We start from the raw sequence: 15,029 nt of genomic DNA, 5'->3' as shown, positions 1-15,029 counted from the left end.
CTCCGAAATCTATGATTTCCCCAAACCAGTAATATCTTACATTTTCAAATTGCCAGGAAAAGAAATAATAAATTCCTCTTTATTCAACTTCCTTTTTTTGAGGTAAGGAGACCTTATCTTTTAAAACTGGAATATTTATATATAGAGAGAGAATAAGCTACCTTTTAGATTCCATATAAATTCATCTTAAAAAACTGCATTTTATAGAGACTCAGAAAATGATTTGTCATAAAAAGATAGGCATTTTCTGTTTGTAAATAGTTAAAATGAAAGAAAAATTATGCATATTGTGTGGAAAGTAGAGAGAACAATTGCAAGCAGGATGTGAACAAAGGACATATTAAAAAATTATTTAACCATAGAAATGAAATGATGCAACCCATTCGTGTACAATGAATCAAAATGCAGTCCATAAAAAAATTTTTTTAAAAAAATAAATAATTTAAATAATCATTTATCTGATCTGAGTAGCAGCTGAAACTATGCTCACATATACTTAACTCATCCCTTAAAGTCCAAGGTGCAGCCATGGGTTTTATCCTGAAGACAGGGGCATTGATTCAAGGACTTGATACCAGCTCCAAGAAAGTTGGATTCTGAGTGTTTATTCCTATTCCATCAGTGAATCCCAACCTGTGAACAAGAGAAGTATTCTTGGGGATTTTTCTCATTTTTAAGTTCCTTCATAGTTTATGAGCATAAACTCATAAAAGTTATTCAGTGGGGAGCTACATGTTCCCTCAAGTGAGTTAGATTGTCTTCCTCTACCATACACCAGTCTATCTTAAGGCTGTAGCTGGCTCCTACCTTCAGAACCATCTCCATTCTGAATGGCAGAAGGCAAGTCCCTAGTCAATGTCTCAGACTAGTGACCCAGAGCATTAGCAAAAAGGGTCACATCTACTTTAAACCAAGAATCTATACCCCTTGAGGCTTTACCTGGGAGGTAGCCAAGAATCTGAGAGATTTCTGGTTGAGATGACTAAGGCCAAAATATTGTAAAATGAAATGGGTGATATCATATTGTTTCCTTACAGTAATCGGTTCAGAAGTAGATAGAGGCTTTCTGTCCAGAGGATTCTTAACTGTAACTGACACTGCAACAGGAGCCTCCAAGGGATGGTAGCAAGTGCAATACTTTTCCCTTTTGTGGACCTGGAAAAATAGGTCCCTAGATTGGAAGGAATGGTACCCCCATGTCACCTGTATGTTAAGATACACTTGCTGTTGTTCCCAGAAGCTGTCTTGGGGCAACACAAAAGGAAAACTTACAAAACTTAACTTTGTTTTAGCCAAAACAGGGAAAAACTAGAGAACTTCTCAAGGCACCAATTTCTCAAATAGAGTTCATTTTATTTAACTTGTTTCAAGTTGACCTGTGAGTCAATGAAGTCCAGTACCATTAAACCTGTAAATGTTGTTTTTTTCCACATAACATTCAGCTTGGTGTTGGCTAACCTGAATTATTTTTCTAGAATTATTAAACTTCAATTAAAGCAAGACTATGTCTTTTCTAATGAATGTGTCTGCTTGTCATTATTGCTTATGTTTCGCCCTTTAACAATGTTTTTCTTTAACATTTCCTTGCCCATTCATGTTATTTCACCTTCATGGAAAGGATAAAATACAGTTAAAATTAGCCTGGCACTTTAGGAAACTTGAAGACAATTTCTTGCTCTTCTGCCTGCTTTCCATGCCCTCCTCTATTTTCATATATACACTCTTACACATTTTTTAACAACCAAATAAAGTTCTAGCAATCAATTGAATTATACTGCTATGTTTGTATATACTTATAAATAATGTGTATGTACATGGAAGGCATTTGGGGGGCACTGGGGATTGAACTCAGAGGCACGTGACCACTGGCACACTTCCTCAACCCTATTTTGTATTTTATTTAGACACAGGGTCTCATTGAGTTGCATTGAGCCTCACCGTTGCTGAGGTTGGCCTTGAAATCAATCGTGATCCTCCTGCCTCAGCTTCCTGAGCCACTGGGATTAAAGGTGTGTGCCACTGTGCCCAGCTGGAAGGTGTTTTTGAATAACTGATTTATATGAAATATACTTGAGGGAAAGGTAGCTTGTCCTTTTTAGTTTCAAGTTCTTATTCATTGACAGACACTTTCAGGACAACTTAACTCTTGTAGTATGAACTATTCTTTTACATCCAGTAGCTATATCCATGGAAAATGAAATTTTTTCAGTTTCTATTTTGTTCTTTCCACCTCAAGCTTGTCTGCTAGCAACACCAAAGAGCTGTGTGTAGTGCCATCTCCTCCTCTAGCAGGACTGCAAGAGGCACCCATACTGCGCTCAGGCTGTGATACCCTTGTCATCCTGCCTGAGAAACCATCTACGTATCCAGAGAGGTAGGTATCTCAACTTCCTTTGTTCAAGTCCAGCAGACTCACCAGCTTACAAACCCTGTCACCAAATATTCATTTGGGATTTACATCTGTATGCCATGCTCACTTACCCAGCCTGTGCCCTGTGTTGAGCCACAGTCAAGCCTCGCCTGCCATATTCTCAGTTCTGTGAGAAAGATTGGGTAATGGTATGAGTTTGGCTTTCATTTTAAATCCTTTTACCCCTTCATTGTGGCAGCTCTTACTGTTTCTCTTCTTAGTTTCCCAAACACTACTTCTTGATTCTTTTATTCTAATGATATATATATCTGGTCTAATGTTTACTTAATGAGAGGCAAACAGGTACTGTAGAAAGAAGAAACACAAAGGAATAGAATGCCTGGCTTCAAGATGAGTGCAGAGTACCCTGCACTCAGGAAGGGGTCTCAGGCAACAAAACGAGGGTTAGATACCCTTCCCCTGTTGCTGGATGTTTTGCATTCTGCTGCAGTTTCCTTTCTTTGCAGTTGTTGGACATAACCCCTACCACCCCACTTGCTGGTCCTGCAGCTATAGTTGAGAATTTTGAGTATGATGGACTCATACTTATAATGACCTCTTGAGTGATTTTTAGTAACAGTTTTTGTTTGCTGCACACCTCATTGGTTTGGTTACCAACACCAACAAGATGTTGTTTCTTTCATAACCAAACCAGAACCCATATGGCTTTCTTACAAATTTATAGAGCATGTATGGTTTGTTATATGAACATAACCTACCTTGTTTTCTTATATTAAGAAATAGAAATCTACTTTGTTCTAGTGTAGCTATATTGGTCACACATAAGTAATTTTGGTTTTGTTTAGTGAGTGAATTCAAGGTTTTCATGATTCCATTTGAGCTTTATTTATTTCCCATCTGTGATGACAGCCATTTTATTATGTCTAAATAAAACATTTCCTTTTTTTTCTCACTGCTTCTAACTAAGGCCTCCCCTGACTTCCCTGGTTCTTAAGAGAGAAAAAAAAAACCCTGCTTTCTGCTTTTATCCCTATGTTTATGGATTCCTTCCTCCTTTGAAAGCAAGGGCTAACAGATAGTGGGCAAAAGTAGTGTTCTAGTGTAGACTGTAGGTCTTAGGCTTTAGGCATCTGCAGGGTTGAAAGGAGCAAAATTAAGGGGAAACAGGTGAGGAAGTAGTAAACCTCTTCCACTGTTCCACCAGAGAAAATCCACTTAGTCCTGTTATATAATTTGAGATACAATATAGGATCATATTTAGAAAAGCAAAAAAAAAAAAAGATCCACTTACCTTTAAAAGAAATGAAAGAAAAAGTCTTAAAAACCATTGCTTGAGAGAGATCATATAGATAGGGCTAGGGCTTTCTTTTCAGCTGCTGCACCAAATCCTTTCAGCCCACAAAAGAAAAACAGAAGAAAGTAATTATGTTTACTAAGTTTCAAGAATCACAATCGCTCTCTCTTTCTCTCTCACATACACACATAATCACACACACACACACACACACACACACACACACACACAGAGAAACACATACCACTCCACAATATAGGCAAAAACGGGCCCTTTCTCTCAGGGATTTCTACATGTAAAATTTAGATCAAATATGGTGAGTGTGTTTGCTCATTTCCAAAGTAAATGGATAAAATTTCTGTGCCTGAACCAGGCTTTCTCATGTTTAAACTGGGGCCAAATGATTCTTAATTATATTTTCTCTCCATTTAGGACCATTACCAGGAAGTGTAAAAATTATTCCCATATAATAGAATGACATGTGACTCTTAACTTTTGTGCAGTCATGCATCTCTAAAATATACACTATGGATGTATTTCTGTATATAAATTTAGGAGGTACTCACCAGCCCTTCCTATAAGCCAATCTGTAGACCAAGCTGATGACACTCTGCAAACACTAAAACATTCACCATGTATGTTTTAATGAGACATGATTAGGGAAAAGACACCATGGGGTATTGTGGAAAGACCAGGAAGTTTAATGCTAGGCAGATGCAAATCGGAGAAGTGGCTCAGGCAACAAAAACAAAAAGAGATAATGTCATATGCCCTTGGAACATGTCTCCTCATGAGTAAGTGAAGAAAAATGATAGCCGTTTTGCAATATTCTTGTATTAGAAATAATTTACAGAGACAACCACTTAAGAATCAATACATCATAGATAGCAGGCATTGAGCCTATAGTGGGCTGTGGTTCATGGGTCTCTTTTGACTTTTTTGATCAGTGGCATGCCATTCTGACATGTGTGTAGCTCTTAGTTACCTAAGTTACTCTTTTTTTAAATTTATTTGTATTGTAAACAAATAGGATACACCTCAGAGAGATTTTTACCTCTGTTGGTCAGACCAACTCCTTTCCATACCTCTTTTTCATGGGGGGCTGTTCAGGTTATGCATTTTGGATCTACCACATCCATGGGCTCTGGTGCTATTGTGTAACTTTCCTTTCCGCTCTTTCCCCTCTGGCTGCCTTTCTTGTATCCCAATATAACACTTTAGGCTAAAAACTGTATTCTGAAAATAGATCACTAGACTGTCTATTTCTCACTTGAAGAACCTGAGAAAAGATTTAAATAACTTGATCCTAAATGAGAAGTGAACATCACAAGAGCCTGGTAGAAGGGAATCATGGGAAAGCCTTAGGACAAGACAGAAGCTGAGCCTGGTGGGCTGGCATGAGGGGATGTAGGTGCACACAGACATAGATGAACTTAAGGATGCTCTTCCACTGGACAGATGAGAAAACTGAGTCATAGGAAAGAACATGTGTGTCTAAGGCTGCCCACCAGTTGACAGAACCAGGACTAATATTGGATCTCATATTCTTCCCACTGTATTTGAAAGTCATGTGTCCACAGCATCACATCAAAGGAAATGGAAACAGCAATGCTGGTGTTACTGGGGAAGTAGTTGACTCTCTTAATAATGTAGAAGCACACAAGTGACTGCAAGTGACTGATGACTGTGCACTCGGGTGGGAGGCCAAGCCACAAAGAGGGAGCCCAGGGCCAACTGGATGCTTCTGTTGGTGTCCAGGAGGCAAACTGATTTGGGTTCTCTGCCTTGATGTCCATTGTTAGTCTACCCTTTTCCTACTCTCTTTCAATATGCACCTTCAATACACCTCTTTAATATGCTCCCTTCATTTGAAAAATATGGTCATGTTTCTATGAGTAAAATTCTAAATAAGATTTTAATTCATTTTAAGTTAGTGAAAAATGAGATTATCATAATCTTTCATTCTATTCATTACTTAACTAAATCACAAAGCATCAATTAAAACAAGAAATAAAGATGACAAAAGCTAATCATGTTGAGTCACAGTAAAATCCTAACACCTCCTTGGCAACTGCCTCACCATATGCACAATAAGAAACATAAAATGAGGAAGTAGAGAAAACATCAAAGGACAACAAGGACCGGAGTGCAGGCAGCTCCAGAACATCCCAAGTCCTGAGCAGTCTCCACTATGAGAGCTCCACAGCCATCGTCAGCTTGAGGGTGAATGTTCATACCCTAATTTATGACTCTGACAAACAAGGGAGCCTACTGCCTTTCATGCACCCATTGAAACAAGATATTCTTAAAATCCATGTCACAGGCTTACTGTCTAGATAGATCACACTTTCATGGCTGTCCTGAGGTAACCAGAGCCTTGTAATACCTCACCAGTTGTGTTTCCTCCTTCAGATGTGAATGATGTAATGATTCAAAAGCTCTATTTTTACCTTCAAAATGATCTGCTATTTTCTGGAAACAGGCGTTTGCTGGCCCGTTTGTCACTGGTGAGTCTACTACCTTCACCAATCTGCATTCCCTAAGTGATACTTTTTGCACAAGGGAACCAGCTGACTTGCATGCAGCACTAGTGTCTATGGTCTGAGAGTCCTCTAGCGGTTCCCCAGGACAATGACTACGAGCCAGGCCCATGCCATGACACTAACAAAACTTAGGAGAACCTTTAAAAGACCAAGCAGTAACATTTCCAACGTTACATATCACAACCCAGGACAGAGAGAAAGGAGTTGAGATGATGGGTCCCCAGGAAAGGACTGAGCCCCGGGGAAGTTCCAGGCTCACTGCAACAGTGAGATACCTGTGTGTCTATCTCAGATGTGAAATATAGAGCAGTAAGCAAAAGGGAGAGCAGAGCTATGTTCACCAGGGAGGGGCAGTTGTGAGAGAGTGGATCAAAGGACCAGCCCAGCTACACCAGAGGAGCAGGATGATGGTCCATTGCAAAAGGGGGGACTGCCAGATAAAAATGCATCCTACACTTCAAATCGCTAAGAGTACAGTTTAAACTGTTTCAGCATAAAATAGTAAGAATGTGAAGCATAGATGTGTTGATCACTCTAGTTTAGCACATGTTGTAAACACGCATGAAAGTATCGCACCCATCCATCCATATATGTCAATTGAAATGAATTTTAAGAAATAATTAGTTGGAAAAAGAGATGACAAAAAGAATGGCTTAAATTTAATGAAATCACAAATATAATAGTTACGAGAACGTGCCAATGAACAAAAGTTTTTTTAAACAATCAGGAGAAAAGTTGCCTGTATTAAAGACATGGTGGGCACTGCATAGTGCCTGCTGTGTGGTGGGGCTCTCCCACCTGAGTGCACTGTGGGATGCTGGCTACACAGTGGCCCTGGCCACAGGGTCGTTAGTATTCCACCTTTGAGTCAGAGAATTGAGGCAGCAGGGGAGAAGTCACTTTAGAGGCTCCCAGAGTGACATGGCCTTGGACCTTGAGCCCACATCCCTGCCTGGCACAGAGGAGCTGAGAGCCTGTGGCTGCTCTGACCTGAGCAGGGTCAAGGCTCAACACAGCAGGGTAAGGGTGTGTGACAGACACTAGAGGACCAGTCTTGGTCCAATCCTGTTTTCTAATCCCAATATACACCCAATTTTGGTTTCTTCTCCCACTCTCCATTCACAGGCTGTTAGAGAAGTGGTCAATTCTAGGATTGAAGCTGAAAGAATGAGATGAATCTGAGCATCACATCATGCCAGAAAGTCATGGAACATTTAACCAAGAAAGTTCAGAGTACATAGGGTTATGCTAAATGAGAACATAACCAAGGCTGGAGCAATCTGAAGGATGGAATCTCTAGGGTGATATGGATTTATATCCCAGGTGCAGAAATACATGATTCCACAAATGAGTAAATAAGGCAGAGGAGACAAACTTTACTTGGAAAAGAATTTCAATTAGTATATGCAGATACTCCCTCCAGGAAGGGGAGTGCTTGACTGGGACTGGCAGACACAGAAGAGATGGGGACAAGAACAGGACACTGCCCTAGCAAGCTATGAAGGTTGAGAACACCAGGCACCCTTGACACAATGCAAGAATGTACTACACCCCTGAACTGGAGAACATGCCACAGAATACCCAGCCTACTCCTCAAGGTTGTGAAAGACAGAGAGAAGAAGGGGGTCACAGACAAGAGAAGGGAGGACTGGGGTGACAACCAAATGCAGCAGGAGCCATTTGTGGGACTCTAGGACAGGAAGCAACACTCACAGAAAGGAGTAGCATCTGAGTTCCATCTGTCGTTGAATAATAGCTACAAGCCAATATTAGTTCTCAACATTGCAAATGCCCTGGGAAGTGAGAGGTGAGAGGAAGAAGCATGTCCTGAGGGCTGTGCAGGATCTACCTTGTCTTAAAAGACTCAGGATAGCTCAGATTATTTTTTTAAAAGGCTTTTTTTTGTTTAGGAAATGTAAGTATAAACTAAGGAGATGGTAGAGAGATCAGTCATGAGGTCAGGGAAGTATTCAGGACTGATGGAACACAGGCCATGAGGCACCCTGTCCTTGCACCTGCCAACCTGGTCCTGTGGATTGGGTAGGTTGAGTGTGTCCCCAAGGGCTCAGCATTGGAAGCTTGGCCCAGTGAGTCAGTGTTGGGGCACTGAAGAGTTGGGGTTCAGTAGTGGCACTGAGGTCACTGTGGTGTGCTCTCAAAGGGATCAACACTAGTTCTTGTGGACCCCAGTGAGTTCTCTTGAAGGAAAGCTCTTAGGAATGAGCCCATTTTTGAGCTCTGGTTCCTGTCTAGAGATAAGAGCTCCCCTCACATGAATTTCTGGTGCTGTCATGTTATCCACTGCAAGTCCTCCCCAGGATCAGGCTGATCTGCCATCAGCCCCATGCCCTGGAACTTTCAAAGCTGACCTAAGTAACCCTCTCTTCTCTATAAGTCACCAAGCCTCAGGCATTGCGTTATAGAAAAAGAAAAAAGACTACCACCCAGTAAAATGAACCACACCAAGAGTGAACCCTAGTGTGTATTGGTGACTGTGGGTGACTCTGTCGTGTCAGTGCAGGGCCACACACAAGCAACATTCTGTGAAGATTTTAATTCGGGGGAAAGACTCTACATGAATTGTTCCAGTGGTATATGAAGATTCTGTGTACTTTCCTCTCAATTTTACTATGAACAGAAAACTATTCCTTAAAGGTCTAAGTTTATAAGATGTGGTTTAAGATATTCACCCTTTATTCACTTCTTTTCTGAAAGCCAACATTGCTAAACAAAGATGACTACTATAACTGTAAAATTGTGAATGATGGTTAACAAAATAAAACTCAAATACCTTCTGTCTATGCCCACCATCACCATGAATGTTCCCAGAATTGCCAGTGCACCACTCAATACATCAATCCTGTGACAGAAACCCCATGACGGACAAGGGAAAATAACACAAAAAAAATTCCCACTTGTCCTGGTTCTGCTGCCATGGGAACCTGCTAGCAGGTCTGTGGTTTACTAATCCCATGTTGGATTGCTAGTACCACCTTAGGGAAAGACAACAAAACATCATGACAGTTGCATTGACCTAATGACAGTGAGAGATAAAATATTCTTAACTATTGAAACTTTTTCTGTTATAAAGCAAACATAATCTAAAACACCCAGGGGAATTTCAACCTCTTTCAAAAAAAAAAAAAAAAGAAAGAAAGAAAGAGAGAGAGAGAGAGAGAGAGAGAGAGAGAGAGAGAGAGAGAGAGAGAGAAAGAGAGAAAGAAAGAAAGAAAGAAAGAAAGAAAGAAAGAAAGAAAGAAAGAAAGAAAGAAAGAAAGAAAGAAAGAAAGAAAGAAAAGTATTAAAGAAAGGACAAGCTGGTTACATGCAGTCTTAGAACATCTCAGGAGATCTGAAACCAGCTAGGTCTCTGCTCCCTTCAGGGCTTCTCTGGGATATTTTCAAATGCGTCTCATTTGGGTGAAACTCACTTCCTAATTAATGAGCACTGAAAGAGAACATAGCCACCCATGCAGTGTGCTCTCCTCTGTGGAAGTATCTGGACCTGTGGTGTAACCAGGTAGCACCCTGAGTCCCACACCCGAGGCTCACATCTCAGGACCTAGATACTGTGGCCTTGTTGATGGTGGCTGCCCAGTCCCATGGGAGGTGCTGCTGGAGGGAGCCCTCATAGGAGGGGCTGCCCACCTGGTTCTCCTCTGGACTAAGCTGTGCCACTGCATGGAAATCTTGACTTTAAAACGTGAGGAGGGGAAGATGCAGTCGGTAGGATCAGGTACAGAAACACCACAACAAGGTGCTTGTTAAAGTTTTATTAGCCCAAAGCAAGAGAAAACTGTGACCAGGTAACAGCAGGCCTTCAGAGCTGCTGGGTCCAGCATAAAATCACAGGGCTGGCACAGCCCTGCACACACCCCTAGGCTGGATGCTGGTGGGCATGGCCACCTGACCATAAATATGAGGACATTAGCTGTGCTCATCCTCCACCAACTCCCTGGCATGGCCTTCATGAGCACATAAGCTGTTCAGCCTCAGGACAAACTAATGATGACAATCACCAAATGTCAAAACCAAAAACTAATGTGTAATCCACTCTCCATGCACATGCAGCCCCCTCAGATGTGGCACTTATGTGGCACAGCACACAGCATTCCCACAATTTCTTTTTTTTTTTAATTTATCTTTTAATTTTTTACACACTGCATTTTGATTCATTGTACATAAATGGGGTACATCAGTTCATTTCTGAGTTTGTACACAATGTAGATTCATACCATTCGTGTAATCATACATGTACATAGGGTAATGATGTCTTCTCATTCTACCATATTTATACACCCCTCCCTCTCATTTCCTTCTCCATAATCTAAACTTTCCCCATTATTCTTTCCCTCCCCACGCACTACTCTTATTATATATCATTCTCCACTTATCAGGGAAAACATTCAGCCTTGGATTTTTTGAGGGATTGACTTATTTCACTTAGCATGATATTCTCTAATTCCATCCATTTATTTGCAAATGTCATAATAATATTATTCTTTATAGCTGAATAATATTCCATTGTGTGTGTATATATATATATATATATATATATATATATATATACACCACAGTTTCTTTATCAAAGTACTGACCAACACAAGGGGCTAGAAATCTGGATTGTTGAGGCCATGGAGAGGTCTGATCACCATGGTATGGAAGTCCAGGAACCCTGGCCATGAAGTGAGCGTCTGTCTGTATTTCCACTCATTTTTGTATTCTTTCTCACTTTCTGGCTCAGAAAATCTGTCTTGATTACCATAAAACATTCTTGACACTATTCTGTGTTAAGCCTGCCTGCAGGGTTGGGGAGAGAGGGTAACCTAAGGGCCTCATGTCTTGATAAGCTGAACCACACTTGCTCAAGGCTCTATCTCCAGTCCTACTGAATCTGGAGAGCAGTGTGGCACTGACAGCTTGGGGGTTTTTGTCTCACTTCCCTATATACTTGTGTAACTGTGGGATGTGCATTAGCACCATCACCATAAGATGACAAACAGTAATAGACAGCCTCATCCTCATTCTGACCTCTGCTGATGGTCAGGGAGGCCGTTGTCCCTGAGCTGGCCCCAGAGAATCTCTCTGGGATCCCTGAGGGTCGCTCACTATCGTTGTATATTACCCTTACAGGAGTCTGTCCCGGGTGCTGCTGCTGGAACCAGTGTGCATACTTTTTTGAAAGTTCATCACCAGAGCAAGTGATTGTCACTGTCTGTCCCAAGGCCACTGAGACTGATTGTGGCTGAGTCAGCTCATAGGAGTCCACAGAGCCTGCAAAAAAAGAGAGAAGGCAGGTCCTGAGGATGAAAGATCCATATCCTGGGGACCCATTTAATCTATGTGCCAGATGAGCTTAGGGTTTGGGGAAGGTCCAGCTCGTGATCCTATAAAGCCCCCACTGGTAGAGTCTGGGTCAGGCTTGAAGAGATCACCTGTGCAAATCAAGAAGAGAGGGAACAGGAGAAGTGTGCAGGTCATGGTAGAGACACACCAGAACTCTGTCATGACATGCACAACACAGCTGGGTTCTCAACGACCTCTTTTATTCCTTCCAAGATGTTTGTGCAAATGCATGTTTGGTGATCATGCAAATCATGCATCCTCTGTGACCACTAATTATGGGAAGTCACTCAAACCAACTGTGGGGACAGAAGAAGAAAATGAAAACGTGGAGGTTGAGCATTCAACTTTGTCCAAGTTGTTTTGGGCAGAAAATCAGTCTTGACTTTCATGACCTCTGATCACAGTAGCTTTGTAGGAATTCACCCCATGACCACTGTCCCAATTCTCCTAGGCTCATTTTTATATTGGTTCACTTTAGAAGAAATTTTGGCCTTCCAAGAACCTGACTATAGGCTGTGCTGCACCTTTTTGAGAGACCATTTATGAAACCTGACTCAGCAGAAGTTGATCCATGGACAATTTCCTTTCTCATCTCTGCTCAGTGTCTCCCAGGTGCCCTTTTGTCTCATATTTGGCATTTCTTTCACTGTGCTTCCAATTGTAGGGAAAGTTTGTTAGTCAAATTGCAAATGGTGAGGTTTAAAATTTAATCAGCCACCTTTATTTGTGGGTTTGCCACCATTTCTGATCTCAAAATGAGGACATTTGGGATCCCTTGCTTCACAGTATGCAAACCATAGGCAAGTTTATTCTTATTTTTAATCATCCATGTATTTTGTGATGTGATTAAAAGTGCCAGAATTCAGATTCTATGGAGCCAACAGCATTAATCCCTCTGATCTTTGTGAAGGTCATCAGTGTCACAGTTTTCAGGGGTGAGTTCTGGAAGATGGGTTTTTAAGAGTCTCTCAAGCAAGAAGATACTATTACTGGAAAAAGGTGAACTCTGAGTCTGGACTGTAACCTATGGCATTTGACAGTCAATGTCACCTTGAGAGTATCCTCAAGGAGGCTTTGCATACTCCACCCAGCAACAAAGGTCCAAGTGCCCCTTATCTCCATCCAAAATTGCACCTGAGCATAGGACATGCAGCCCGAAGCAAGATTTGAAGAGAAATGGGAAGAAAGGTATGAAGGACTAGGCAGGCATCTTGCAAGTACTAGAATAGAGTCATCACTGGGATAACTTCTGGACAGCAACAAACGGTGCCCTGAGATTAGCAGAAAGCACATGCTGAGGGTAGGACACAGACCCTGTGAACCTCATATTCTTACACTGTTCTCCTTCCTAGAGGTCATAAAATTCAGCTTGGTCTCCCCAGTGAATTTCATCCCAGCACGTGTTTAGCAGACTGACCAACCTGCTTTAGTGCATATCCCAGGTGTGCCTGAGCTCTAGTCAGTGTCTTGGGGTACCCTGTGTTAGACTGATGCTCAGAACGTGGTCACTAAAATCCGGGGCATAGTTTGGACTCTCCTAATGTCCATTTCTAGGACTGAAATAAGACCCCTTTTGGTTCCCAGAGATGGCCTCACTCTTGGACTCTGCCTGTGCTCTTTCCTGGCTGTTTCTGGATGCAGCTCTGCTGCTCCCTGGCTTTTTCTGGATGCAGCTCTGCTGCCCCCTACTGGTTGATGATTCACAGATTCACAGAGAAGGAACTTCCTTGTGACCCCAAAGCCTCTGTCACCAGACCGCCCTTTGTCAGGGTGTCCAGCCTCACTCTGTGATAGGTGTGGCCACCCTACACTGCCCTATGCCTCTCAGATTGGTGGTATTTACAGTGTATGGGTTGGGGGTCATGGTCGACCCAAGCTGTTACTGGTGTTTTATATTTGTTAAAGGGAATCAAATCATCTGTAGCCTTTCTACAAAAATATAATAGTTTAGAGAAACTCTGTTAAACCCTGTGAGGTCTCTGTCTTCACCTAAGAATGCTTCTGAGAACAGGAGCAGCAGCCCTCAGGGCAGATCTTCGTGAAATTGTGAGGACAGAAATGGAAAATGGTGCATGCATCTCTGGAAGTACCCAGAATAGAGAGGTTAGTTCTGGGACAACAATTGGACAAATGGAAAGGTGCTCTGGGAATGAGCAGGTCGCCCAGACAGCCATCGTGGGTGAAGGACACACACCCTCAAGTTCTGTCCTCTCACATGGAACTCCATCCTCGAGGGACTTTGGTGTTGTTTCCCCATTGAGTCACAGGCATCTGCAAAGGCGGACACCTGGGACCTCCTCCAGGGTCTTTTCCAGGTGAGGGCCTCACTGCTTCTAGACTCCTACCAGTGTCCTGAGGAAACACTATGCTTATGATCTTCAGAGTGAGAGCACTGCAGCTCAGGTACATGATGGATTCTCAGGACTTGCAGTACAGGGACTATGATGTGGAGACTTGTTCACCTCTCTGGATGGGCCTTCCCTTGGCCTCCCCTTTTGCTCACCCAGCCTCTCCTGCTTGTTCCGAACTGTAGATCTACTTCACCCTGCTGGTGGAGGACCCTAGAAGTAGCTACCTCCTACAGTTGACTCCAAAGTCCATATCACCTCAAATGGTGTGTTTAGGGCATCCAGATTCATACTCTACTAGCTCTACCTACCTTACCCTGCTAAGTACACTACAGAGAATTAGCATCCAATAAGTGAAATTAGGTGGATGGTGTGCAGTTTCTTTGACCCTGTTCCAGGGTGGAATGCTTGTTTCTTCTACTTTGTTTTCATTAGGGAAAGGAAAGAGCTTGCTTCTCAGCTCTTCTGAAGAAACAGAAAAGTTACAAGAAATATGCTGCCACTCTACAGAGCCAGGATCCTGTGTGTTTACTGCCAGTACTGCTGCTGCCCCCATGGCAATGAGAGATGCTGTGGGGTCATTGGGAGTCCAGGATGTTTTTGTAATAAAACTCAGGAGGATCCTTACATCATCATCAACATCAATCCACACAATTTCTATTACGAATGCTCTTGTTTCATCACAAACATCATAGTTCACAGTCAATGATTTACACGCCAGATTCAGCAGCTGTTTGATAAAACAGGGTCTCATTCTCAGGTGTTCATCCCAGCAGCATTACCTGGTCTGAAATCAGAATCAAGATGCTGTGAGTTTGTTCCTGGGGACAGGACCTGTATGTAGAGAGGGAAGAGATTGGAGCTGGGGAAGAGGGAGAGAAGGCCATAGAGTTGAGGTAGGCAGTTAGGGTAATGGGAGAGAAGGTGAGTCCACAGAAGGAAGGAGGATCTTTGATCTCTTGCTGGGGAGAAAGTAGAGCAAGGAAGGTCAGGTTTCCATTTCTGGCCCAGATCAGGTAACAGAAAACCTTGGCATGTCTTTTGCCTTCATCTGAACACTGAACACAAATTGCCTTTGGGCATTTCCATTCAGGGGCCAAATGTTCTGCAGGATTGTGGCATGAGAC

General features: G+C 42.3%; 1 protein-coding gene across 1 annotated transcript in view; it reads right to left on the bottom strand.

Moving 5' to 3' along the window:
* Positions 1-11,709, bottom strand: part of LOC124991706 (immunoglobulin lambda-1 light chain-like) — a 1,192,366-nt gene extending 1,180,657 nt beyond the window's left edge. Inside the window, exons 1-2 of the mRNA XM_047562451.1 lie at positions 11,644-11,709; positions 11,176-11,482 (exon numbers count right to left, since the gene is read on the bottom strand). Coding sequence (XP_047418407.1) covers positions 11,176-11,482; positions 11,644-11,689 — 353 coding nt within the window. The 5' untranslated portion in view covers positions 11,690-11,709. The remainder of the gene's footprint in view (positions 1-11,175; positions 11,483-11,643) is intronic.
* Positions 11,710-15,029: the final 3,320 nt, after the last annotated feature.

Source organism: Sciurus carolinensis, chromosome 8 (genome assembly GCF_902686445.1).
Source record: "Sciurus carolinensis chromosome 8, mSciCar1.2, whole genome shotgun sequence".
In the NCBI taxonomy this organism is placed as follows: domain Eukaryota; kingdom Metazoa; phylum Chordata; class Mammalia; order Rodentia; family Sciuridae; genus Sciurus; species Sciurus carolinensis.
The sequence above is the reverse complement of the archived record's forward strand: the minus strand, read 5'-3'. Positions and strand labels throughout refer to the sequence as shown.